Source organism: Gavia stellata, chromosome 21 (assembly GCF_030936135.1).
Source record: "Gavia stellata isolate bGavSte3 chromosome 21, bGavSte3.hap2, whole genome shotgun sequence".
Classification (NCBI taxonomy): domain Eukaryota; kingdom Metazoa; phylum Chordata; class Aves; order Gaviiformes; family Gaviidae; genus Gavia; species Gavia stellata.
Window position 1 is genome coordinate 10,651,289 of NC_082614.1, and position 26,342 is coordinate 10,677,630.

At 38.1% G+C, this 26,342-nt stretch overlaps 1 protein-coding gene across 7 annotated transcripts in view; it reads left to right on the forward strand.

Annotated features, from left to right (window-relative positions):
• Positions 1–26,342, forward strand: part of RIMBP2 (RIMS binding protein 2) — a 156,975-nt gene that overhangs the window by 108,941 nt on the left and 21,692 nt on the right. For all 7 annotated transcript variants that reach the window (XM_059827715.1, XM_059827716.1, XM_059827718.1 and 4 more), the window contains 9 exons: positions 1,382–1,586; positions 7,340–7,491; positions 10,608–10,684; positions 11,636–11,745; positions 12,167–12,976; positions 17,204–17,355; positions 18,302–18,769; positions 20,916–21,065; positions 23,997–24,155. In XM_059827715.1, coding sequence (XP_059683698.1) covers positions 1,382–1,586; positions 7,340–7,491; positions 10,608–10,684; positions 11,636–11,745; positions 12,167–12,976; positions 17,204–17,355; positions 18,302–18,769; positions 20,916–21,065; positions 23,997–24,155 — 2,283 coding nt within the window. The remainder of the gene's footprint in view (positions 1–1,381; positions 1,587–7,339; positions 7,492–10,607; positions 10,685–11,635; positions 11,746–12,166; positions 12,977–17,203; positions 17,356–18,301; positions 18,770–20,915; positions 21,066–23,996; positions 24,156–26,342) is intronic.

Consider the following 26,342-nt stretch of genomic DNA (forward strand, 5'->3'; position numbering starts at 1 on the left):
GTGTTGATTGACAGCCGGCTGAATATGAGCCAGCAGTGTGCCTGGGTGGCCAAGAAGGCCAACGGCATCCTGGTCTGTATCAGAAATAGTGTAGCCAGCAGCACTAGGGAAGTGATCGTGCCCCTGTACTCGGTGCTGGTGAGGCTGCACCTCGAATACTGTGTTCAGTTTTGGGCCCCTCACTACAAGAAGGACATTGAGGTGCTGGAGTGTGTCCAGAGAAGGGCGACGAAGCTGGTGAGGGGTTTGGAGCACAAGTCTGATGAGGACTGGCTGAGGGAACTGGGGTTGTTCAATCTGGAGAAGAGGAGGCTGAGGGGAGACCTCATTGATCTCTACAATTACCTGAAAGGGGGTTGCAGAGAGGTGGGTGTTGGTCTCTTCTCCCAAGTGACTAGTGACAGAACAAGAGGAAATGGCCTCAAGTTGTGCCAGGGGAGGTTCAGACTGGATATTAGGAAAAATTTCTTTACTGAGAGAGTGGTGAGACACTGGAACAGGCTGCCCAGGGTAGTGGTGGAGTCACCCTCGCTGGAGGTGTTCAAGGAACGTGTGGATGTGGCATTGTGGGACATGGTTTAATGGGCATGGTGGTGTTGGCTGATGGTTGGACTTGATGATCTTACAGGTCTTTTCCAACCGTAGTGATTCTGTGATTCTGTAATATGTAGGCAAATTTCACAAGTCAGCACAGAAGCTTATCTTTTAAGTTCTGTTTTGTTAAAGCCTGATGCCTCAAAATTAAAACAGAAATGTTTGCCAACAATGACATTTTGGTACTTCTCACAAGCTTTCAAACAATCTCTTCTTGGTTAGCGTCTGGATTACTTCTGTGTGCTTTGGCACCTATAGTGAGGAGCATTATTTTTGAAAGGGAATTTAGCCAGTAGCTAGGCCCGCATTCTGCATGAACCACTGTGAGGTTTTTGTTTTTACATTTTTTAATACATAAATGTTAATCTAGCAATTCAGGAGGCTTCAACTTAATAGCAGAGTATGGACAAACCTCAGAAATATACCTGAGTTTTAGAAAAAGTTGGAAAAGCACACAAAAGTGACGTTCAGATGAGTGTAGGAGTCACAGAGCTGTAGGATCTATTTGCAGGTGTTCTTGGCAGTGATGTTTTTAGCACTGCCAGAACATATGATGAGGAATTTCCCCTTTGGAAATTGGGGATGAAAGGAGTACTTACCTCAATATTACAAGGCTACTAAAAGGTTTCATTCTAAATATGGGTGTGAATTTAGGGGGAGAAAAGTGTGGTTGTGGGCCTGTTTATCCCAAATAGTTTGCCTATCCTGGCTTCCTGATACTTTAGAAAAATCTGACACAGTCGCAGCTCACTCTGAATACAGTCAAATGTCTGTCTTGCTTGTGCAGGCCAAGGTCCGAGAGCTAGAGGAGAAATGCCGGACACAGAGTGAACAATTTAACCTCTTGTCCAGAGAACTGGAGAAGTTTCGACAGCAAGCAGGGAAGATTGATCTCCTGAGCAGTAACTCGGTGGCATCCTCAGATATCCCTGGTTCTCCCAGTAAATCTCTATCCCAGTTAATGAATGGAATAGCCACTTCTATAGGCAAAGGTAAGGACCAGCATTTTATTTGTAAGTATCTGTTCTGCCCTGTAGGTTTTAAGATGCAACTCAATGATGTAAATAGAGTTTCATTGTATAAGTGGAGGATAGAATTCACTCCTGTTCCTGTTTTGTGACTTGTTTAAATTTCAGAGTATCTCTTAAGCCTTCACTGAGGTTGTTTCAGTTTTATTCGGGCACTGCTCTGAGCAGAATTCTCTCTAATTGTTGTTGGGCGTAGTGATGAGAAACCTGTTCAGTGTTAAAATGATGTACCCCTATGTAACTATTTACTTCTGTTGGAAGAAGAAAGACTGCATATACAGGCTTTGTTGTAAAACCTTCACTGTTTCAGGGGCAGGAGTTGATCTGCTATCTTGTTGAAGTAGCAATTCATGGGGAAAGAAAGCACAGAGACCCCCACACTGCATTAGCCATTACATAAAATAAACTTTTAAACAGAGCTGGGTAGAAAACGGAAAAACTGAATGGAATATTTTGACAAACATGAAAATGTTTTTCGTTTAGTTGCATTTGTTCAACAGAAAATATGCACTTCTCTGTAAAAAATTGAAAGTAAAACATAAAAAAAAATATTTAATGGAAGCAAACACTGTCTACAAAAACACAAATTCTGTCACAAAGTGATTTTGGTTGGAAAGGAGTTTTATGGGATATATTTTAACAGAACTGAATAGGCACAATATCTCCAGTTGCTTACTAAATGGTGCAAAGGTGTGTTTAAATTTTTAACTGTGTTTAAAATAGTATTTGAACATGTAACTGCCAGGTGTTTTACAAACAGAAAAGTCACAATAAAAATATTGTTGATTTGAGTTTTAAAAGGAATGGAGAATGTAAAGTAAAAAAAAATAAATTAATTTACATCTATATTGGTGTTCTTACAGTTATAGTGCCTAGTCTTCAACACAGGATGTGTTTTTCCAAGATCTGTGTTGAACTTCTGCCAGGTTATCTTCTGTTGCCAGAGACAACTGCTCCTCCCAAGTACACAACTTTGTTAACGATTCATTATTCATAAGAAAATTTCAAAGATCAAGGCAAGAGGCTACCTGAGGACACTTGAAAGTAACTTGCATGTAAATCGCATGTTAGATTGTGTATTATAACTATGTTGTTATCAAGGCTGAGGAGTGTGCTTACCCGCTCAGTGTCACCCATGATAGAATGACTTTAACTACTTGTTCTGCAAAGGAGCACTTGTCAGGTAATTTCCATTACTTACAAAATCCCCCTAAGTTGTTTTAAAGTAAGTATGAAGAAGAACAGGAAAAATGAAATAGTCTTGACTTTTTTTTATTTCATCTTCCTAAGCTTCTAGAAAAATTCTGAGGCGTAGGGCCTAGAAATCACAAATCATTTCCCCATCATTACAGATGAGCAGTTATTTTCAGTGAAGGGTGCTAAACTCAATGTGAAACCAAGTCAAAAGGAACCAAGGTGACATCCTTCTTTCATTTCACTTCAGTAACCTTGTACTTTGTATGCCATGAGTTTTTGAACACAAAATTTGAGCTGTTTGCAGTCTTGCACACTGTGGGGCATATTAGTTTATAGGCTTTTCTGCAGCTGCAAGTCTTACCTAAGTGGATGTTAAAGTGCACTACATGGAGAATTCGGAAGGCATTACCTGATAGCAGTAAGAATTTAGTAGAAATTTCCTTAGTATCAACAGGATTAGCTCCTTGTGTCTCTAAGGACGGGATTTTCAAAGCAACAATTAATTATAAAGGAAAGGTAATTAGGTTTTGAAATGTCCTTTAGGCAGCTAGTGAAGGTCCAGTCTTTATCTCTGGAATTGATCTAAATAGGCCCCAATCCTTGGATAAAAATCAACTAAACTTTTTGAGGTCCTCAGTCAAATTCTCCAAACTAACATATTTATTCTTGAAATACTAATGGCAACAGCTTTAAAAAAAACCTTCAAAACATAACAAACAGGAATCTTCCAAGAAATCCTTGACTAAAACCAAAAAACACAGCTAGGACTGTACTGAAGTTATTTACAGGCCTTGCTCTGTAAACCTTTTCTCATAACCTGTTGATTTTTATGTGACTTAGGATTCAGGGCCTGCAGCACTAGTGTATAAACATCAGAAATCCTTGGACAATATTCGTTCTCAGTATGAATGAACTGATAACAATAAAGTAATATTTGAGCAAGTGGGCGGGATTTCTAATTATTGAAATCAGCCATTTCGCAATAATGATGGTAATGCTACAGCAAGTTCTTCAAACCAGAAGTGTAATTATTTTTATTATGTGTGAGGAAGAAAGAACACAAGAGGGAACACAAGGACAGCTTTCAAAGCAAAGCAAATGACGGAAATGAGATCAGTTTATGACCAGCTGCTTTGCCTTAATTGGTAATGTTTGAATGTATCAGGAAATGAAATAAACCTAGCCAGAATAGATTGGAACATAAAAAGTTCACTCTAAACATATAATAATGTCACAATCAGGTATAGAAACCTTAAGATTTATTATTCATCAGAGAAAAGGCTCATTTAAATGGCCTTTCTAGATAATTTAGGTAGTCCATAATGAATCAGCAGTTCCAATAAATAAAATGGAGAGTCTAATTGTGCTACAAGTATGGTCAGCTTTAATTCTGCTGAGAGATTTAAATTACGTCTGGTGTTCTTCCTTGCCTCTTTCCTTGAAAGGGTGTTCTTCAGACTTCCTTAACAGATATTTGCCAGTCATGTGAAAATAAAGGGCATTTTGAGCGTATATGGATTTTACAAGACTATATGGACAAAAACCCTGTGGCTTTATAAGGTTCTTCTCCAGTATTTAGAGGAAAAAAAAGAGATATTTCTAGAAGCTGCTGCGTGTTCTTATGAACTGACCTCTTGTATCTTTCATTTTTAACTCTTATTTTTTTCCAGAATGCAAATATAAAAGAAAAGGTGCATTTTTTTTTTCTTAGTTTCCAGTGACTTAACAAGTTTTAAAACAGTCTTTATAGATCAGATTTCTCCACATTCTGTGGTTCAAGCCCAGGGACATAGGGCTGAAATTGCCTTGGATGAACAATAGAACCTAGTTTGAAATTGTTTCTTATTTTGGAGGTAAAGTTAGGGCAGTTTTTAAATGCAGCCATTTTTATCTGTATTCATGTATTCACAATCCGCAAAAGTAGACATCCTCTATAGAAATGATCAGGAGATTACAGAGATTCAGGAGGTTTTAGGAGGAATGATCTTCATGCACAGTGAATCTCAATTTTGCTTTTTGCAAAGACATTGCTTGATGATGCTTGTGTTTATTTTTTTTAATCCAACTGTGGCTCTACATACATAGAATCAGCATGAATTTACATATGTTATTTAAGCATCTTATGACCTTTTAAAAAAGTCTCCTGTACAGAATACACAGGAACTAACTGCTAACACTCTATGATATGGCTCACCTGAAAATCTGTTCTTTCCAATTTATTGCAAATATTACAGTACCTTGAAAATGTAGTAATTTTTAAGCTGCTTTAAGAAATAGATCACACTGTGGTCCCAGATAAAAGCAGTCCCACAGCACGGGAAAGAGCCTTAGAGGATCAGCTTCTGTTATTTCACACACTTTTTCATAAAGAGACAGGAGTTGATGGCACCCAGTGCAGATTTTATTGAGCACGGAGATGTTACATTGAACAAGTAGCCAAATGAATAGAGAAACAGAGGACACTGAAGGTGGCAATAAGTCCAGTTAGGAAGACAGATCCATTTTGCATAGCTAGATTTGGGGCAGAAGCTGTATTTTGACATACATTGATGGATATGGGCATAGACTTACTCTGATGGGAACTGAGGTACCTGAGTAGGCTGTATCTAGTTATTAGCACCATCTGGAGCCATAGATGTGTCCAGTCACATGATGCAGTTACAACTACCACTCAGTTTTCTCTCCTATGTATTAAGGACTCCGAATAAATTTTACGTACCCTGTTTTACAAGTGGAAAACATAATACAGTTGAATATCTTCCAGCATCTTGATATTCCTGGAGCTCTTGATAATGTGTGTTCCTATCCTGGTTATCATACTATATGTATGCAAAGTAAGGGCTATATTGTCCGAGAGTCTTTCTCCACATTTTGTGTGTAGTGCAACTAATTTAATAACAAAGCCTGAAAAACCCAGGAGGTATGAGACCAAACAGCAGTCTCCTTTGAGTGAATAATCACAGTTGGACCAATTATTTATAGGCTTGGCGCTGACAGGCTGATATGGCAAATACATTAACAGCAAACAGAAGGAGCTAAATTGGCTAAAGGTTTCTGAACAGGGATTACTTTTCTGTTATATATGTGAGAAAGGTTCCAAGAATAAAAAATGTGCCCTTTTCCAGCCTGGGGATTGCTGTAAGTGGGCTGGCTGTAATTAATCTTTTGTATGATGACTTTTATATTTCCCTGCTGTCAATGTGCTTAAGCTGTCTTGCTGTAAATTACAGTGATGCAGAGAAAATTAATCATATTGAACTAAGGAGCACACCAGAAAAACCCTCTGATGATATGTTTTGGAGCTTATTCTCCTCTGCAATATGAATAAAGAGGTTCCACTGATAATTTCTGGTGACGTGTGTCTGGAAAGCTTGCAATTCAGTAGCAAAACACTGCTGTCCAGACTTCTGGCGGAACTGGAGAGGAAATGCCGAACCTACACATACCCAGGGTCTGAAAAATTAGAGCATAGGCTCATTATGTTAATGAGAGAAAGAGAAAGGAGAAGGCACTCTAGATATCTGACTGTGTCAGCAATGCTCTAGACTCTGTGCTTTGCTATAATTGCTGCTGATGCTGCAAGTATAATTAAGCTCAGTTTACAATTTCCTACTTGTTTTCATGTGGTTTGAGGACTAAACTAACAGGAAAAAATGTAGAAGTATTTTATATTACTCTTTATTAGTCTCTCTTGCAACCTTGATGAAGTTGTTCTTTTTACTTGTCTCCCCTCACCATTAGGCCTGGTTTTCACTTAAGTCAATAGAATATAAGAGTGCTCAGCCTCTTGTAAGGCTGCCTCCTTAGGTCCTTTAAATGTGCAGTATGAACTGTGTTTTCCATTTTATTTTTGAGTGCTTTAAAAAACCACAACAAAAGTCTTCAAAAAGCATTTCTGGAGATTTTTCCTTTTTCATGGTCTGTCTTCTGGTTTTTAGAAACTGGAGAGATGGCACTGTGATCAAATTATGGGTTTTAGTACTGGTGTTAATGAGGAGCTCGTAAGAAAAAACAAAACAAAAGCCAAACCTCTTCCCTTCATTTCAAAATTAATATCCTCCTAACTAAATTATTAGCATTTCAGTCGCTTTCTTAGAGGATGAATGCACGACTTGATACTTTCCAGTATAGACAGAGTCCCTGAAAGGAGTAGAAGGGTTCCAACAGCTGCTTTTTAGTGCTGGGCATGTTAAACAGCATGTCAGATAACTTCTCCAAAAATATCAAGATGCTCACAACAAAAATGGCCTTTTTTCATCAGGGGAAACTTTAACTTTTTTTTTTTAAATTAAAATACCTTCACTTGCAACATTATGTAGAAATTACATATTGTTGACTTATGTAATTTACTGAAAGACTGGGAACTAGTAGACTTAGCTACTTTTATGCTCTGCAGTCTACCTACCTTAGTCTTTTTCTAGAATGATTTCTAACAGGAGGAGAAAATAACTCACTGCTGCTGGCAGTGTTTCTTCTTGAGAACAATTACTTATTCTAAGATGTGTTTTGTTCACTGCCAGGTCATGAAAGTCCTTCTGGAAGTCGTTGTGTGATTTCAGAGTTTATACGACCCCTTCAAATATCTGGAGACAAACCAGAACAATTGTCTGTCAAACCTACATTCCTGTCCAAGTCAAGAGCTGGTACCCCAAGATGCAGATTTGATTCAGACGTGAGTCTCTTTAAATTTGTTACTGAAAATGTATGTTATGGGGCCAAGACCAATGCACGTTGATCCCCCTGCTTTTAAAAAGTCAAGATGTTAATGTTCTCATTTTCTGAGATAACTTAGGAACACGACCAGTGGGAATTTAGCTGATATTTTCAAAGAAGTCTCAGCTGATATCCTAGTTACACAGCATAAAAAATGGGTGTGTCAAAACCTCAAGCTTCTGTGAAAACCTCAGCCTTCATGATGCATTCAGAGTGTTGCACTATTTCTGTGCATAAGAAGTGTAAATCAGCCTATCTGTCTGTGTCTGTTTTGGCATATGTCTATGTTATGTGGGTTTATTATTATTTTATTATATGTACCAAAAGGTGTGACTTAGATACAGCCTGGGCAAATGAAAGAGAAATTCCATGCAGTGCCATGTCCAGGCAGATATGCTCTGACAGAGAAGTAACTCATTCTGCAGGACTTGTTCTTTGCCTGGTTTTCATGACGTGTGAATCTTCTCACTACAGCTAGGCTGATACCACCTACTAACAGCAGTTTTCAGCACACTCTCCTAAACTGATTTTGAGCCTGTAACCTGGAAGTGAAAGTTGCAGGATGTTGTCACTAAACTCTTCCAGCATTCAACTTTACAGCTTGTATTTAATTGTACTTTTGAAAGGTTCTGTTCTTCCTTTCTTTGAAAGGTTTTCTGGTTTTCAGTAGAATTCTAGTAGAAAGCCAATGAGAAGCTCAGAAGAGGTTTACAAAGGTGTCATAGCAAGTTGGTTGTTGATATTTAGGACAAACGTTAAATATAAGGTGGTATAGGACACATTTTGAAAACTTTATAGATGGATATTATTTTCTATTAAATACTGTAAGCCTGTTTTATATGGGCAAACAGCCATGAGGAAACTATCTTCAGATTTTACCCCTCACCTTACAGTCCTGAATCCCATTCTTATTCTTTACAGAGGTAAATAAATTGAAACTGTGTGCGTATTTTCTATTTTATATTCATTGCTACTGAACCTGTGAAAGTTGATGAGAAGCAAAATCTTTTTAAATGGATCACAAGCCTGAGTATGGTATAGGACTTTCAACAAAATATTAGATTCTTCTATAGTAGGAATTCCATGGGCATATCTAAGGATTATCCACAAATAAATGTATGTGTATATTTATGTGTAGCAACATTACTGAAAAGTGGGAACATTCACTGCTTTTTGAAGAGGCCACAGAAAAAGCAGCCCGAAGTAGTCAAACCAGAAGAAGCAGCTTAGCAAAGAGACTTAGGGAAGCAGAACTAACAGCAAGGAACAGAAGAAATGCATGTCAAATTTAATTCCCTTTTTCTATTATTTTTTAGTTAATCTCTCACTGAGAATGTTGAGCCCTCTTTTGCAGAATTGTTCATTGTGTGCCTTCTAGAGTGTAATTATGTGATACATACTTACATTATGCAAGCTCACAGAAATTAAGCTCCATTCTTTTTTAGAGGTATCCAGACCCAAGGGGAGAGTGTATGAATAAAATCTAAAAATGGAGCATAATGCTGTGAAGTCTGAAATAAAAAAAAATTATACTCGGCAAAAATATATTTGCAACTTCCCTGATTGTTACTAGTAACAAAGTCTTCTAGAATAAGCATTATTGGGTTAGTGTTGAGCTTTGTGACATGCCCATAAAAAGGTATCAGGATGATAACCCTCGAAAATTTGCCTGCATCCCTAAATGCTACACAGGGGAGAATACCTGTTAGCTGACTATTACTGTCCTCCTCACTGGAAGTGGAATGTTGGCAGAAGTGTGTTGGGTTAACCCAACAAGCTAACCCACCTTTTAAGAGTTAATTCAGAGGAAAAGTGACCTGACTCAGTATTTTTCTGGTGCACTTCTGTTCCATAGTGGGAACCAAGCAGGGACCAGTTTAGGCCTGAAAGTTGCAGTTCAATATTCACTTTGTCCAGATTGTAAAATTTTGGTCAATTTTTGGACAACTTATCTTATTTGATCCTGCTGTTAAATCTAGCATTTCTACCTTAATTAAAGTTCTCTCAGGCTCAGGTGAAAAGTTGTTCATTTTTCCTAAAAAGGTTCACAGCATGCTGTAAAATAAGTGAAGGAAAGAAGTGCATCTCTCACTTTAAAAACTCTACTAGGCTCCAAGCATAACAGAAAGAATTACTATTTTACCAGTGAAATTCCTAGCACAGAGCTAAAATAGGTGGAGTCTGTGTTGATTCAGCAGTACAATTTAATGTCCAGCTTTTGTAGACCAGATTTGTAATGGAATAAATGTGTGGTTTTGTAGAATTGAATTAAATATGATGGTAAATTCAGAGGAAATATATTATTTCTTTCAGTTAGTGGAAAGGGTGGAATTCAACAGATGCTGCTGCTGTGGCTTGGATTGGCAAGGGGGTATATTTTATGTGATACTCATTGTTTCCAAGTGTTTGGAAGTTGACACTTGCACCAGCTCTAAACTCGGCATTTGTCTTAAGTACCTAGTCACGGGTATCAGGTTTCTACTATTGTTTTCTGATTAAAATATTAGGGTGTGGCCCTAGGTTGACTATGTGATCATATAGCTCTACTATGCCCAGAAACACTAGGCATATCACTTACAACACATCATCTTGGAGTAACCGAGTTTACTGTACTTTAATGAAGACTTTGGTAAAAGCTTAGTCAGGAGGGTGAGGTGGTCACTGAGACTGATATGATTAAGTCATGCCTATTTCTTTAGTCAGCAGCATGAAAGGGTGCTCACACCTCCTTCAGCCATCTCCACTGACCAAATGACAAAGCACCAATCTACTGGTGCTTTGTCATTTTTGCAAGATTTTGAGGAAAACTAACATCCAGTCTCAGACAGGTGATCTGAATCTCTGGCAAGATATCAACGAATTAGCTCAATTTCTTTGCCCTGTTAGAATCTGAATTGCAGTTCCTTTTTAGCCTAAGGCCTTCTAAGTAAAATTAACTAGTTCTGTTCCATGTTAGCATTTAGTAACTTTTTTTCGAATGTTGTGTGTTCACTGTTTGATTTATGTCACCTGTCAGGAAAACAGTGCATGCATCTTTTTGAAATCACATTGTCTTTTTTTTTTTTTTGTCTACAGATGGATAATGATCAGAATTCCAATACCTCAAAGCAGAGATATTCTGGGAAAGTCCATCTTTGTATTGCCCGTTATAGGTAAAAAACACAGCTCATTACAAACATAATACATATTGGTAATATTCAACATTTGGGTTTGCTTCACTTTTATTCATGCAATGAATTATTACACAGAACCAATGTTATGAATAGCAGACCCCTTTCCTATTTACTCTGGCTGCAAAATAATGTCATTTCCATATGCTTTAATTGTCAGAGAAAGTTTAACATGGCATGCCTCTTTTACCCACCGCTGTATTTCTAGCCTTCAATGTCTAAATGAGATGAGAATTTGTACCTCCTACTTTATAGAGGATGTCTCAATCTGTTCTTATAAATTGCTTTTTCATCAATGCAAGGAAGATTTAAAAGTTCCTCACATCTTTGCTTTGCATATTAAAATTTCAGATATAAAGTACTGTCATGGTAAAAATTTCTGTGACTAACAATTTCTTTCAGGATGGATAGGGAATTAAATACTTTATAAGAAGTTTTTGTCTGTGAGTAGCTTGTTTTTGCTGTAACTCACTGTTTTTGTCTTTATTTAACTTGTCTCTGTTGAATTTAATAAACTTGTGTAAAAGGCTGCCATATAAAACAAATTGAATATGGGAACTTGAAAAGACCCCCACAACTGAGTTTTCTTTAATTCACTTTAAAAAATAAAGATTTTGGCCAGTGTGTTCGAAGACACCTAAGTGAGATATGCGTAAGTAAATTCTACAGAAAAGGATGTGGGTTTAAGTGTATAGTGCCTCAGTGAATAGGTTGCGTTTCATGTCAGCCTGTTGGTGATGATACAGTTACAGTTCACAACAAACTCACCTAGACTCCACTCAGAATATATGTTTCAGAAGGGAAGCAAAAAGATTGAACTGAGGAATTACCTTCCTGTGCAGCCTTAGAACTGTACACCTTTTTCTGATTAGTATTCAGTTGTGTGTGGGTTGTAAGTGAACACATGTGTTTTCTATCTGTACTCCATTGCAGTTACAACCCTTTTGATGGACCAAATGAAAATCCAGAAGCAGAGCTCCCCCTTACGGCAGGAAAGTACCTTTATGTATATGGAGATATGGATGAAGATGGCTTTTATGAAGGTATTTTTTTTTAATCTATGAATTCATGCTAACTCATGCAGATTCAAATCAGTTCGTCTGTCAAACATGCTCCCAATTCTTTCCTTCATCTCCTACCAAATCAGTTGCTAAAATTACCCCTATCATCATTGTGTTAATTAACAGTGTTTCTGCACCAGCAAAGCTGCTCCTTGCAGGCATAGCTAATTATAAGATATTTTATATTGTCAGCTTTTCCTACCGGCAAGATTTAAGTTGACAAGAAAGCTTACTGGCAGTTCTGGTTTTTGCCTCACTGAACCTTTACATTCTCAAACTGTGAATGTTGTTTATGTACAGATTTCGCTTATATCTTCTTCCTTATCTTGTCCACTTGCCAGGCATTGACATGCAAGAGGTATGCTCCTTCAAGGTTTTTAATGGCATTGTTCTTTCTCACCAGGGGAACTTTTAGATGGACAAAGAGGACTAGTCCCTTCAAATTTTGTGGATTTTGTTCAAGACAATGAGACCCGGTTATCAAGCACATTAAGCAGTGAACAAGATCAGAATTTTATCAACCATTCAGGTCCTACTTTGGAAGGAGATCTCTTGGAGCTAAGTCCACAAACTCACGTAGACTCTAGTGTAATCAGCAATGGCGCAGGGACTCTGGATGTGAACATTGATGAAATTGGAGAAGACATTGTGCCTTATCCTAGAAAAATCACCCTTATTAAACAACTAGCCAAAAGTGTCATTGTGGGCTGGGAGCCACCGGTAGTGCCACCCGGATGGGGAACCATTAGCAGCTACAATGTTCTGGTTGACAAAGAAGTACGGATGAACATAGCCTTGGGAAGCAGAACGAAAGCTCTTATAGAAAAACTTAACATTTCTACTTGTACATACCGAGTATCAATTCAGAGCATCACAAACAAGGGTAACTCGGATGAACTGCAGTGCACTTTGTTAGTTGGGAAGGATGTCATAGTAGCCCCCTCTAATCTTAAAGTGGACAATATAACCCAGATTTCTGCTGAGCTGTCCTGGCTCCCTACAAATAGTAATTACAGTCATGTGATCTTTCTTAATGAAGAAGAATTTGACATTGTCAAAGCTGCTAGCTACAAGTACCATTTTTTTAATTTGAAGCCCAATATGGCCTACAAGGTGAAAGTCATGGCAAAGCCCCATCAGATGCCCTGGCAGCTTCCCCTGGAACAACGAGAAAAAAAAGAAGCCTTTGTGGAATTTTCTACGTTGCCAGCAGGTTTGATATTTTTCTCCCTACCCCAAAAGTCGCCAGTTAAGTTTCTCTGACAATTGTAGATAAATTAATGTAACCTTTAGCTTTATGCTGTCACATTCATGAGTAGACTGGGGATTATTAGGTTGCTTTATGGTATCTAAAACTAATTCCTGCCCTGCATTCCTTTTTGTTCCTGGGCAAGGACTGAAACTTTTTTGGGAGATAAATGAGGAAAAGCCATGCTTATCATCATCACAGATCACACGCTAAGTGTTTTATCAGATTAATCTCCATTTGTATTTAATTTGTCCAGTTATAGTATTTCTGGTAGTAATTTATTCTCGTTGGTGTGAACAACACTGCTTAAAAAACAGTTACTACTTCTGACATGTTATTTTTATGTTATTTGTGTGTCTTAAAGCACTTTTTACAGGGATGATCCATCTCTCTTCTATAATGAAAAACAACACAGACATCTTCAAGGACCACACAGTCATTTAGGGGATGTAAATGCATTTTGGTTGTGAAGTTGTAATCACATTGTACAATTTGAATTTGTAAAGGTAACAAATTGGTCATGTTTTGGAAAGTTGGAGGTTTTTTCCCAGCTCGCTTTTACATTAGGAATGTTGATAAGTGTTAGCAGTCAGTGAAGTAATGAACAGTGAAGTAATGTTGAAAACTAGAGCTGAAATAATGTAGTGCTTTTAAAGGATAATCTCGTAATTTTGGGGGTGTATGGCAGTACCTGAAAAATTTCAACATCTCTCCCTATAGATCCATCTAACCATGGTCATCTAATCAAGGACAAGTAGAAGACTCCTTATATATTCAGACTTTCAGAGCACTGAATGCCTCTGAAGCAGGGGCAGTCAAGTACAAGTGACTTCTGACAAGTGAAATTTCAATAGCATGTACTGTACTATGGCTTAATTGACTCCCTGCTGAGATTTGGTTCTAGCAAAGGGGCAGGAAATGGTTCTGGTCTCTGCCTTGTCTTGCGTGACTTATATGTATGGAGACATGCAGGACGGTAATGCTGGTTGAGTAGAGAGGGAGTTAAGCTTATATATCTACTGCTTTTGATGCTGTTAATTTATAGTTTCAGTAAAAAATGTCCTCAGCTTGGGCATTTACTCTTTTGTCTTAAATCATTTCAGTGAGATGAGTGGTAGTGCTATTATAGAATCTGCTAAGAGGGGGCGCATTTTAAACTTTGTATATGTTCTGTGGGAGTCAGGAGATACAGCCTAGGTGGTGGCTTAAACTTATTAGGTATGTTGACTTGTTATTTGGGAAAGGCCTTTTGAATGAGGTTTTTTCACACCAAACATTTAACATGCTGTATCTCCCTCTAGTTGCTGAAGTATGCTAAAGCAATAAATTAGCTGTCGTCTGTTGAGGAGCTAAAATGCAGCAAAGCCTCTGCTTTTAGATGCAGAGATCACAGAATCTTCTCCACCACTTCATTTCACAGAAAGCATTTTTACAAAAGCACGTCAGCTTTTCACTGTTATATAGCAAATTAAAATAGCAACTGTTGAAGTGATTAGAGGCTGATGCTTGTATTTCAAAATCATTGAAACAAAGGGAAAAGCATGCCCATTAAATCAGAGTCAGCAATGGGACTTAACATCATAGTGTGTCATGTTTTTCTATTGCAAATATTACTGGCTTTGAGTAAACACATCTCTCTTCTTCCAAACTACAGTTAAAAGAAAGTTAGAAGAAAAAACTAGAGAAAGTGTCTTTAATGTGACTAATACTGTTTTTTCTCTCAGACGCGATTATTTTTCCACCTTAAATACCTTCAGTTGATCTACATTGTAAAGAACATGTTTCAAAGATGATTTTAGAGTATGCTGAGAGAGCAACACAGATATTCTGTGTGAAGGGAATCTTTTGTTACTGTGCTTCTCTAGAAGATGCATGGGGGTGAGTGATGTCACATAAACCTTTAGCTGTGGCGAACGTCAGGTTTAGCAGACGGTGCAGCATGAACTGCAACGTAACAGGCCACAGGCAGCTGCTGACGTTTGTACTGACGTTTTTCTAAGGGCTTCAGAAATGTTTACAGTTGAATACATGTGCTCACTTTATTTGAAGCTGAGAAGCTCTGCTCTTTTCTAGTGGGTTGAGTGATATGTTTATAGAAAAGGACACCATCAGCCACTGATACCAAAAAGGGAGTGGGGATCAGTGAATATTTAAGAATTTTCACACTGTATCAGTCCCAGGGTTTTTTTAGGAATACGTTAAACAAAAAAAGAACTTGAGATAGCTGCTCACATTTCAAAGCTGGAGAGAGCAGTTGCATGAAAAGTACAGGACGATTGGAGGTTGCCTTTTCATTTTTCTCTTTGCGTAGATGTATCATGCTTTGCATGATTTATACTTGAAAACACACTGCTTCCTGTCAGACCAATACTGGGTGACAGCTCTTTAGAAGCTGAGCAATTGAGCTCCTATTCTTGATTCATCAAAGCATGAGCATTGCGTAAGTTAAAATAGAATTAGTTCTCTTTTGGGTGCTCAGATCTAAAAATAAATATGCACAGGATTGGGACCAATGGGACTGTTACAGTTTTGAGCTAATTTAGGTGATAAATTCATGAAGACCATTCTGAAACAAACATTTATGTTGATGATCAAGACCATCAAGAGTTGTCAAGAGTAATTTCCCATTTAATGATGGGGAAAATACTAAGAAAACATACTAAGCCTTGAGCATTACAGTTTATTAAACCTATCTCTGTTACAGCATGTGAAGGTCGAGATAGACTCTCTGGGGATTGTTTGTTTGGTTTTGGGAGAATGGAAGGAAGGCAACTTCTGCAGGAGCAGATTAATGTCATTGTCGTAGACAAGCTACTGGACTAGATCAGATGCATTCTTTGTTGTAAGCTGAGGAGCTTTGCTGGATTGGGAGTGCTGGCTGTCAATAAAATAGGATGGTCAGGGAAGCTGAAATTCAATCCTAAAGCTATGTCTTGGCCAAGAATAGTATTAGGTCAGTTTGCGTACTTTGGCCTTGCAAGTTAAAAATACATTATAGGTGCAAGGGATGGTATAGGCAGAAATTTCATGTTGTTCCTATAGTGTCCTGAACATGACCATAACTTCATTTCCATGCCCACTGAGGATGAAATTCAGTGACAGCAAACTACTGAAATGAATTGACAGTTTGCCAGCATATCTGGAGGCTGAGGCTTGTGTGATATTTACACTTGTATCATGATCTGTTTGGTAGCAATGAATACACACAGTTAAAATATTTGTGGCCGTTTTGGTAGATGAACAGAAATTGGTTGTGCTTAGTTCACTGGCAAAAGCAAACTCACAGCAACCAAGGTTTGTATTCTCCCAGCTATTACCCAGAGATGGCTACAGCTGAACCCTGCTTCTGAAATGTTTTAGCATGAAACACTTCTCAGGGTTTGACTGTTAAATTAACACAACAGGATGCCTGAAATATTAATGAACTAATAATCTCTATGATATTTTTACCTTAGCTTTCTGTCTAAAGTAGAGCTATTTATAGTAGGGTAATAATGTCTTTTAATTAAGGAGGTACTTGGTGTGCTATTACACTAACATACTGTAAATGCCTTAAAAGGTTAGTAGGTGTATTTTTTTCTTTAGTGCAGAGAAAAGATTTTGAGTCCTTTAAACCAGTGTGCTGCTGGTTGAAAAGGTTAAAGTTTCGGCTTGCAGTCCGCGTTGCACTTTAGTGTCAGTGTGCTTCTGGCCCATAAATGACGACTTGGAGCCACTGATAGTCCAGAGAGGCAGAATTTGAAAGTGATTTCTGAGTATGTAGTGTGCGTCCAGTGCAGAGACATATATACACCAAAAAAGTCACTTGCTCTCACCTGCAGCAGTTTTCCACTAAGTGCCACTCCTAGGCCTTTTTCTCCCTGCATTTTTCTGTTAACATCTTCTGCACTCAGCATGAATAGCAGTTATGCAGCCGGGAGGGATAAAAACAGGTCCAGAGCAAGTTGAAAGTACAGACCATCTTGCAAAGGAATATAGCTTAGTTACTGGCTGTAAGCTGAGGGTCAGTTCCTGGCTCCATGACCTGCTGAGTATATGCTTCTGTTTTTACATAATAACTGCAATAAGGATATTTTGTCTTCTTAAAAAAAAAAATATTTTGAGATCTGTAGTTTCCAACTTGCAAGTGTATTAGTTGACATACTTACTTCTGATCTAAGGCTCAACAGTGACCAGTCTTGTCTTTCTTAGGTCCTCCAGCTCCACCACAAGATGTTACTGTACGGGCTGGGTCCAGCGCAGCAACTGTACAGGTGTCCTGGAAACCACCAACTCTGACAGCCACAGGGACCTCCCATGGTGCCAATGTCACAGGCTATGGTGTTTATGCAAAAGGTCAACGGGTGAGTTCTCCTTCTGTTACCGAAAATCTTAACCAAGAAAACTCTCCAAACCAACTGATAGTTTAGAAAGCCGACATTAGTTTATTGCAGCGCTGGGAGCATGGGGGATTTTTCCTCCTAGCATGCACACCAGGTTAAAATCATGACAGGTATTTAAAACAGTTAACAAAGTTAGTTATGCCTACTGATCTTACCGCTTAATTAACCATTGGTTAGTACCTTTCTTACTTCATCTTAAAGATACAGTTCTCTTCTAATTCACTATGCATGCCCAGAGAGTAGGGGGCTTATTTGGGTTGGGGGTGTTTTCTAGCTAGGAGGTGTGGTTTTCACATTATAATGAGATTATAATGAGGCAGGTCAACCTTAGGGCACTATTTTGGCACTCTATTCTATTTTTCTAAAATTCATCCTTTTGTTAATCGTTAGTGGTAGTTAGTGGAAAGTTAGTGGAGACAGTTTTTATCTTTAATATGGCTAAATACCAGGTGCATTTGTTACAAAGTATCTTCTTTACATTCTTTCCATTCTTTTTCACTTGTTTTTGACCTTGTGTTTCGAGATGTTCTGTAACACTTCCAGTGTTACAGTGACTGTCTACATTAGGTGAATTTCAACTGACAGGTAAAGGCAACAATAAACATGTGACAGCACTTGAATGTGTGCAAGGTTTTCTCAGCTTTCAGTAGAACCTACTCTTTTGTTTGCACATAACTTGCTCATTAGCTTCCTTTCTATAAGCACGTAAGCTTTTGGACAAATGTGTTGAAAGGATTAAAGACAACTGGTGCTAATTGGTGTGGAGCCCTAATGTGGGCTCTTTCAGCCCACTCTGTGTTGGCAATAATTCACTCCATGTTAAGACTTTGAAGGTTGTACTTTGGTGGGGTTGAGGGGAGGGAAACAGATGTCTTCATGCTAGTAAGTTGCTTGTTTGTGTACTCAGGTCGCGGAGGTGATCTTTCCAACAGCAGAGAACACATTGGTGGAGCTAATGAGACTAAGGAGTTTGGAAGCAAAGGAAGTTACAGTTCGAACACTCTCTGCACAAGGGGAATCAGTGGACTCTTCTGTTGCTGCCATTCCATCTGACCTACTGGTGCCTCCAACCCCTCACCCCAGAACTGCTCCCAAATCTAAGCCATTAGCAAGTGCCGGAGCCCCAGAAACCAAAGAAGAACATTTAGGCCCACATTTAAAAATGGATGAGTCATGGGAGCAGACTCGTTCAGCATCCCCTGTTCATGGACACACGCTTGAGCCACCTGCCCCTGATTTTCACAGCCCGCTTCAGGGGAGGAGGTCTCCATCGCCTAACCGAATACTCCCTCAACCTCAAGGCACACCTGTCCCAAACACTGTTGCAAAAGCCATGGCAAGAGAAGCTGCACAACGAGTTGCAGAGAGCAATAGGGTAAAGGCAAACTTTCTCTTAAGGCTTTTTTGGGCTGCCTTTATTCATTATGGCATTTTCCATCAAAGAATTTTTTCATCATATGCTTTAAGGAGCAGCTAATCATTTCTAAACCCTGAAGATCTGTAGTTTGAGAATAAGCAGTGTGCTAAAATTCCGTGTCATCTTCCACAAATATGCTTGTAAGCATAAAGAGCATTGATCAGCCTTTGATCAGCATAGAAACCCCATAACATCACTAGAAATGTTGTCTCCAAAAATGCAGAGCCTTACTTCTGGGGGGGAAAAAAAAGTAGTCATAAAGTTTGTGTCTGGATCTTGCAGGAGTCAAAAGGGAGGCTTGTGCCTATGATGTAAGAAAAGTCAACCAAGTACTGAAGTACTTTGAAAGAGACCAAAACGATAAAGGGCAGTTTAAAAATGGGTCTGGAAATAGGCAGATAGACAAAAGTCCTGAGCAGACTTACTGTGAGAGCTTATCTTTCTGACAGTTTACAAAGTGAGGACAGTCTCATTTCTATAAGGGAATCTAAGCAACAGTCAGATAAGAGACATGTTTGTATTCTAAAACCATCTGCTTTTTCAAAATAGCAAAGAGCAGTTTAGATGCAAGTAAAGTACTATTTTGTATGCTGTCATGGATCCACAGGCAATTTTACATATTTGCCCTTCAAGAGTGCCCCTTTCTCAGTGCTACACCTTCACAGATGTTTACAAATGCTTCAACATAGTTGCCACATGAAAGCTTTTCATTACAGCTCCTTTTGTAGCTGCTAGAAGCATCACTGCCCAAAGGAGACTCCCTGTTTTTGAGACCATTATGACCCATGGCTGCTGTAATGACTCAGATGTTTGCTAGTTAATTTAAATCCCGTATTTGAAGCTCTTGGGTCAGCATAGCTGATGCATATGCATCTGACAACATGCTCTGGTTTTCCTACCCATGCTTACAATATTTATATTGCCCAGTGCCCTGGGCAGTTACTTTCTCATCACAAGGTGCTCACAATTGTCTGTTACTTGTTTCAATCTCTGGTGTCACTTCTTTTGATACATTCTCTTGGTCCTTCATTTGGCAGTCATCGGTTGTTATGTCCAGTCTTTCATCTCCCATTGTATCTCCAAAATAACTCCATTCATTTTGACAGTTCACACGTGTCTTAACAGCCTCAGCTTATTGACTGTCCCTGTTTTGGGACAGAATTGAGCCAGTGGGTGATGGTACAGCTTTTGGGAAGTTGAATAATTCTGGATCGATAGGGTCTGGTTAAATACATATATATGCATGTGTATATTTCTTCCTTTTCTTTATAAATAAAGCAAACTGGAATGAATGTAATAGAGGGAGAAAAGGCAATTAGTTTCTTTGGCAGTCTGAGGTGGAAGTTGATTTAACAACGGTATAGGGAAAGAGAACTGAAATACTTTTTCTGTTTTTGAAAATTGCTGACATAACATATGCTCTGAACCATGTTTAACTACATTAATTTGTGATGCTTGAAATGTTTAATTCAGGGATCTGGACAGAAGGTTACAGATGGATTCACTCTAAATTAAATCAAATTCTGCCAATGATATTTGTCATGTTTAGTCCCTAGGAGTAGAAATTCTTCCCTTGTGGTAGGCTGCTGCAGACAAAGCTGTGTATTCTCCCTGCCCTTCATCCAGCCTGTTAGATGGCTGACGGTTATTGTCATGAGAGTAAGCAGCAGGATTCAGTAGCTGTGGGTAAGAGTCATCTCAGAGCAGAGGAAGAGCATGAAGTGTCATTCTATAGCTTTTTTCGTACTGAGGTCAAAAATGCTGTAGTGGCTAGCCCTCTGCCAAGGGGAAATTAGTGTCTTCGTTAGCAGCCTCTGTAGAATACTGAGAATTTTGACATAAGTGGTACCAGGAAGAAAGCTAGCAGAGGAGTTGATGGTCACATAAAAGCATATAATTGCTTATGAACAAAAGTAATACAACAAGCAAAAAATTCTTGAAAACTCCTAAAATGTTACAGTCAGGGGAAACTAACATTGCTTTAAACCATGAGTATATTTAAATGTTGTATTCTTGAGTCCTTATGTCTTATATTTGCCATTTCTTCCATTGGTTGCAGGAACAAGTCTGCTTCACAATTTTCCATTTTTTGTTGCTTTGCTAGATGGAGAGGAGGAGTATTTTTAGCGAAAGGAGTAATGCAGCCCAGTACATCAACTCAGATGATGAGGAAGATGGCTATGATTCTCCTAATGTCAAAAGAAGGGGGGCTTCAGTTGATGATTTCCTGAAAGGGTCAGAACTTGGAAAGCAAGTAAGTAGCCTGGTCTTGTTATTGTGTCAGGTGTCCAACATGAAACAAGTATTTTATGAAGCTCAGTAGGCTATCCAGGTCACCATCTGATTATTGTAGCCACATTGGTAAACTATACAGTCAAGCAGCTAAATTGTGGGGAGGTAGATGAACATCCTGTTACAGGAGCATAGCACTGTCTAGTGGGAACTGAATGCTTGGCACCATGCGTCTATAGATTGTTATCCCAAGCAACAGTCTTAAGCACTGGAAACTGAAAAAACTGAAGCTGAAAAAATTGAAATAAATAGAAAATGTAACTTGAATGTCATGTTTGGGCTCTGGGCTTTTTCTGTATGATGTGTTACTACTGCATATGAAAACATGCTGTGAAAAAAGGGAAAAGGGGAAGGATTTTTGTGTTCCATAAAAGCCATAACCTGTAATCCTAATTAGCAGAAAACCAACACCATATATACTTGGCATGCTGTAATAAATAGAAAGGTGTTGCCAGAAGCATTTTGTACATCTGCACAGCTTTTAGTCTGATCCCACTGAAAACAAATATAAAGTAATTTATTACATTACTTTCAAGAGAGATGTAAATTCTAGCAAAGAGATATTTTCTTATGTCTTAGCATGGTCAAATAATCTTGTTACCCATACATCTGACCTCCCATGTTGAAGGGTCAAAGCAACAGCATTCCTTCTCGTACCAGTTCTGAGACTTTCTGGAATTTTGGTTCCATTTATTATAGAAGTTCAAGCATTTATAAATGAATAAACATTGCTCCAAATTTCCAGTGTTCTAAATATGTAGCTGCAGGATTTGATTTGGTTCCATCTCCGCATACAGTTGTCCCCATTTTTAGAATAAGTGCAGTCACGCTGTGCTTACAAAATGTGGTTGTAGGTGAGATGCATCTGTACCTCTGTATAGAATTAAAATTATTCTGGACATAAAGAGGCCAAGATTTTCTAACAGGACCAGTGATCTTATTACAAAGGCCCAGTGCAAAAAGTTCAGAGTGTTTGTAAGGGACCAAGATGAACTTCATTTTTCTGATAACCATACTTCATATTTAACCTTGGTAAATAAACTTGGGGATATCTACCATGTCAGTATGAAGTCACTGCTCCATGTGGACTTACTCCCTCAGATCATGAAAGGGTGGTTTGGCGTGTGTCTGCTTTACCAAGCTCTACAAAATAGAAGGTTTGGATATGAACACTGGAAGGCTGGGAACCCTTAAAGTTATATTCCTTGAAGCCGAAAAAGGTTAAGCTCTGTTACCTACTAGGAACGTCCTTAAAGCTAGATTAGAAATCTCTCTGGCTACAAGTATTCTCAGATCTGATTAGGTTTCAAATTTAGTTTTCATGTAAGACTGAAAGAATTCTTCATTGCTTTAAAACACTGTGTCAAAAAATGCACTTTGAGAAATAGCAGTTAAATTATGTCTGGCAAAACAGCTGCAGTGTGTTAAGTGTAAATTGATTATTAAATGTTTTATTTTATAGCTTCAGAGATATACCTATTTGTAGCTTAATTGCTCATTTGCATTGTTTATGAAAGTTGATCACTTTTACCGCTTGGTTTGTTAGTGAAGAAATAATTGGAGAAAATTGGAGAAACCTAATCTGTGGTGGTTTTCTCCATAATGAAATTAGCAAACTAATAATTTCTTATAATGTTCACGTGCTCCTGGTATCTTCCAGAAGCAAGTGCTATTCTGTATGCTGATTCCCTATCAAATGTCTTTGGCTTTCTATCAGTTGACTTGCCTTACTCCATAGATAAGAGTGAAAAAACTGCAAGCAAATGCAAATAACATTTATGGTTTTTTCATCAAGCTTTTTATTAGCATTAGTTATGGCCACTAATGGAAATCCTTCATGTCTGTCACATTGTATTTTGTAGGAAGATACATTGATTTTAAACTCCCCAGTTTAAAATGCCCCAGAAGGAAGTGTGGCATGGATCACAACTCTGAAACAGTGGTGCAATATCAGTCTGTCACAGACTTTCTTTGTCAACTTAGACTTAGGAAGTTAGTCTTTCTTGCCCAGATCCTCCTAAGTATTTGTGCATCTAAATATCTCAATACCTCTGAGGATCTGAGTCAGTGAGCCTGTCAATGAAGACTAAAATGGGAATAATATAAAAATTCTTCCGTCACAAAAATGTATGATAAAGATATTGTTTTCTGCAAGCTGTTGATTTGCGCTATAAATGGATAATAAGGACAAGCGAAGTAAGTACCAGAGGTAGACGTGAAATTCAGAGACAACTTGGGACATTTGCAGGAAAGGCAGTGCTAGAAAACATGTGAAATTATAACCACAAGTGCATGGAATATATGGCCATAGAGGTTTCACTGGAAATCTGCATGTATAAAAGCAGCCACGTATTGAATGCCCTATTACATGCAGAGTTAATTGATTGCGAGCAATGTTTAAGAGAATGAAAGCTTCAAATTCCATCAGCGAGCTATATCATACAATGATTGTAACATCCTGCAAAAATTAAATGCTGATCACTTTTAAATTACAATGTGGTGTAACAAACAGCTGTGAAGAACAGATGATATGTGAATTATCCTAGGGCCTTTACAATTTGGTCAGCAAGTCCATTGATGCATAAAGGACCTCTTTAAATCAAGGGAATTTAATCAAGACTAAAACTAGATTTGGTGCTGTGAACGCAGACATCCTTTTTTGTATCACCTATGGGATTAAGATTGGATTTCTTGAATTGGGAGCATAAATGGGAAAAAAAAATTATAAATGATCTCTCCACTAGAACAGAGCAGCAAGCCGTGTGATGTAATTTATATGTGGTTATTAGTGTGATATTCAAACCTAGGAAATGCTCTAGCATGCATTGGTGTTATAGAAGGATTTTCTACTTTACTGTCAGTAAAGATTTTGCTCTCTCACCCTGTCAATTAGCCTCATTATTGCCATGGTGAAGAGTACCATACGGAGAGCAGCAGAGGTTCTGACTTGTCTGATATTATGGAAGAAGATGAGGAAGAGCTGTACTCTGAGATGCAGCTGGAGGATGGCGGAAGGCGACGAGTCAGTGTGACTTCACACAATGCACTTAAGGTAAGTGTGACTGCAGAGGAACCTTAGGGTTTCCTCCATATTTTGATTCTTCCTTCAGAGCATTTCTTTTAGTCAATTATGGACTTTGCAGACTGTTAAAACTCGCACTGTCGTATAGACCTAGAACTGGGGTGAACATTGTTTATGAAGTCAAGGCCACTTTAATACACTTATTAAATTTTTTTGCATATTTTGATAGTTAATCTTTTAAATAATTGACTATTTTCCTATATGTAATTGTTGAAATTGCAATTTCTGTTCTGTATCTGGGGACGTTTCCAATGTCTATACCACAATATACTACATGTGCTACCCACACAATGAGTTGTTTCTGAGCAAGGAGATTTATATAAACATACATACATACCTACAGAAAAGAAACAACTTAGGTTTTTCAGGTCTGAGTAATTTGTCCCTGTTTCCAGTGCTAGACCCATCTCTTCCACAGGTTTTAAAGGGTGCTTGTAAGAAAGGGAGTTGGGTTAGCTTTGTTTGATAAATGCATTATCAGAAATCCTTGTGCTCTGTTATGAAGGAATCGCCAGAGACAGTAGGAAATATCTATCCGAAATATTGCTTCAACACTACACAGAAATATTCATCATGAAAGGCAACTTTAGTATAACAATTAAAGCATATGTAGGATATTGAACCTACCCAATATACAATATGTATTTCCCGTGGTATATTTGTACGTGTAAATTGTATTTGCTTTTTATGTGTTGTGTCTAGCAACGACACTAAATTGTGTTTTCTGAGAAGGTTGGTTAACTTGAACGATAAGGAACCCCATAGGTTGATTTTTCTTCCAATATGCTGCTATTCAACTAAAAAACAATACTATTTTCTCATGCATACCAGAATTTTGACCATTCTTGTAACTGCTTTCATGTACTATAAATTCAGACCTTTTATTCTGATACAATCTGGAATAAGACAGGTACTTTTTTAAAAGAAAAAATAATCAGCGTTTCTATTATTCTGCTAAAATAAAGGTTGAAACTGAAATCCTTCTGCATGCTGCTTCTGCCCCTTTCCTCTGGGAAAAAAAGTGAATTATCCCTAGCCTGTTCTTGTTCTTCATGCATCAGGAGGTATATTTACTTCTTGGTTTTAAATTAGTATTGCCGATGTTGATGTTTAAAAAGAAAGGTACAGACCCTTAATTGGTGTAGTAAATCATTTTAGACCTGTTAAAATCTGCAGGCATACTTCTCTTGATGTAGTAGTGTATGAGAAGGGTACGGTTGGTTGACTCATTCTGCAGAAGTGGAATTCAGTATATGAGTACTTCCTGGGGAAGGACTCATGGATGTCTGAGTCTCATTTGGAGAATATGGCCCACCATGATAATAAGTTTTCTGATATAAAATGCAGGTCAGATTCTGATCCCAAAGTGCTTGATAATTTCCCCCTCTTTCACTAGATCCAGTTTCCTTTTCCAACATCAGTAATTAACAAAAAAAATGAAAAACGTGTTTACTGAATTTTCCATAGTGTACTCAAATTCCTCTTCCTCTTGCATCTGAAAGTATGCCAACCATGCCCTTGCAGCTGTAATTACGTATTCTCTCACGGGTTAATCGATGCCCCCAAGTAACAAGAAAACACTTTACATGCAGATATATATTTGCTTTATTGGGAGATTATTATTCCCTCCAGTGGTTCCCTAAAACAAAGGCTGACACAGGAGATCAAGAGAAGATTCAACTCACTTACCTGATCTGAGCATTCTAAAATGTGGCATATTTGAGCTCCAATGAAAACTATCCTTGTTCATATTTATTGACTTTTTTCCACTTTTTTAATGGCAGTTTGTCTCAAAAGTTTCACAAGTGTGATACACATTTTAAAAATGAATGAAAACAGGCAAAAGAAATACAGTCATGAAGTAACTTAGGAAGTTCCTAATGCCTGAAAGGGGAAGACATCCAAAACCCAGCTAAGTTTAACATGCTCAGAGAGAGAGGTATTGCTGAAGTCTCCAAGATGAGCTTGTCATTATTTATGGGTGCTGTTGTGTCCAGAGACCTACCTGATCTGGGCATTGAGTAAAGTACAAGGAGAGGTGATCTCCATGATGTAGAATCTATAAACCATGTTAATCAAACCCAACACCTCCTGCATCGTTATTCTCTTGTTTTTTCTCAGAGTCCAACAAAGATACTGCATAGGATTCTTCTGTCA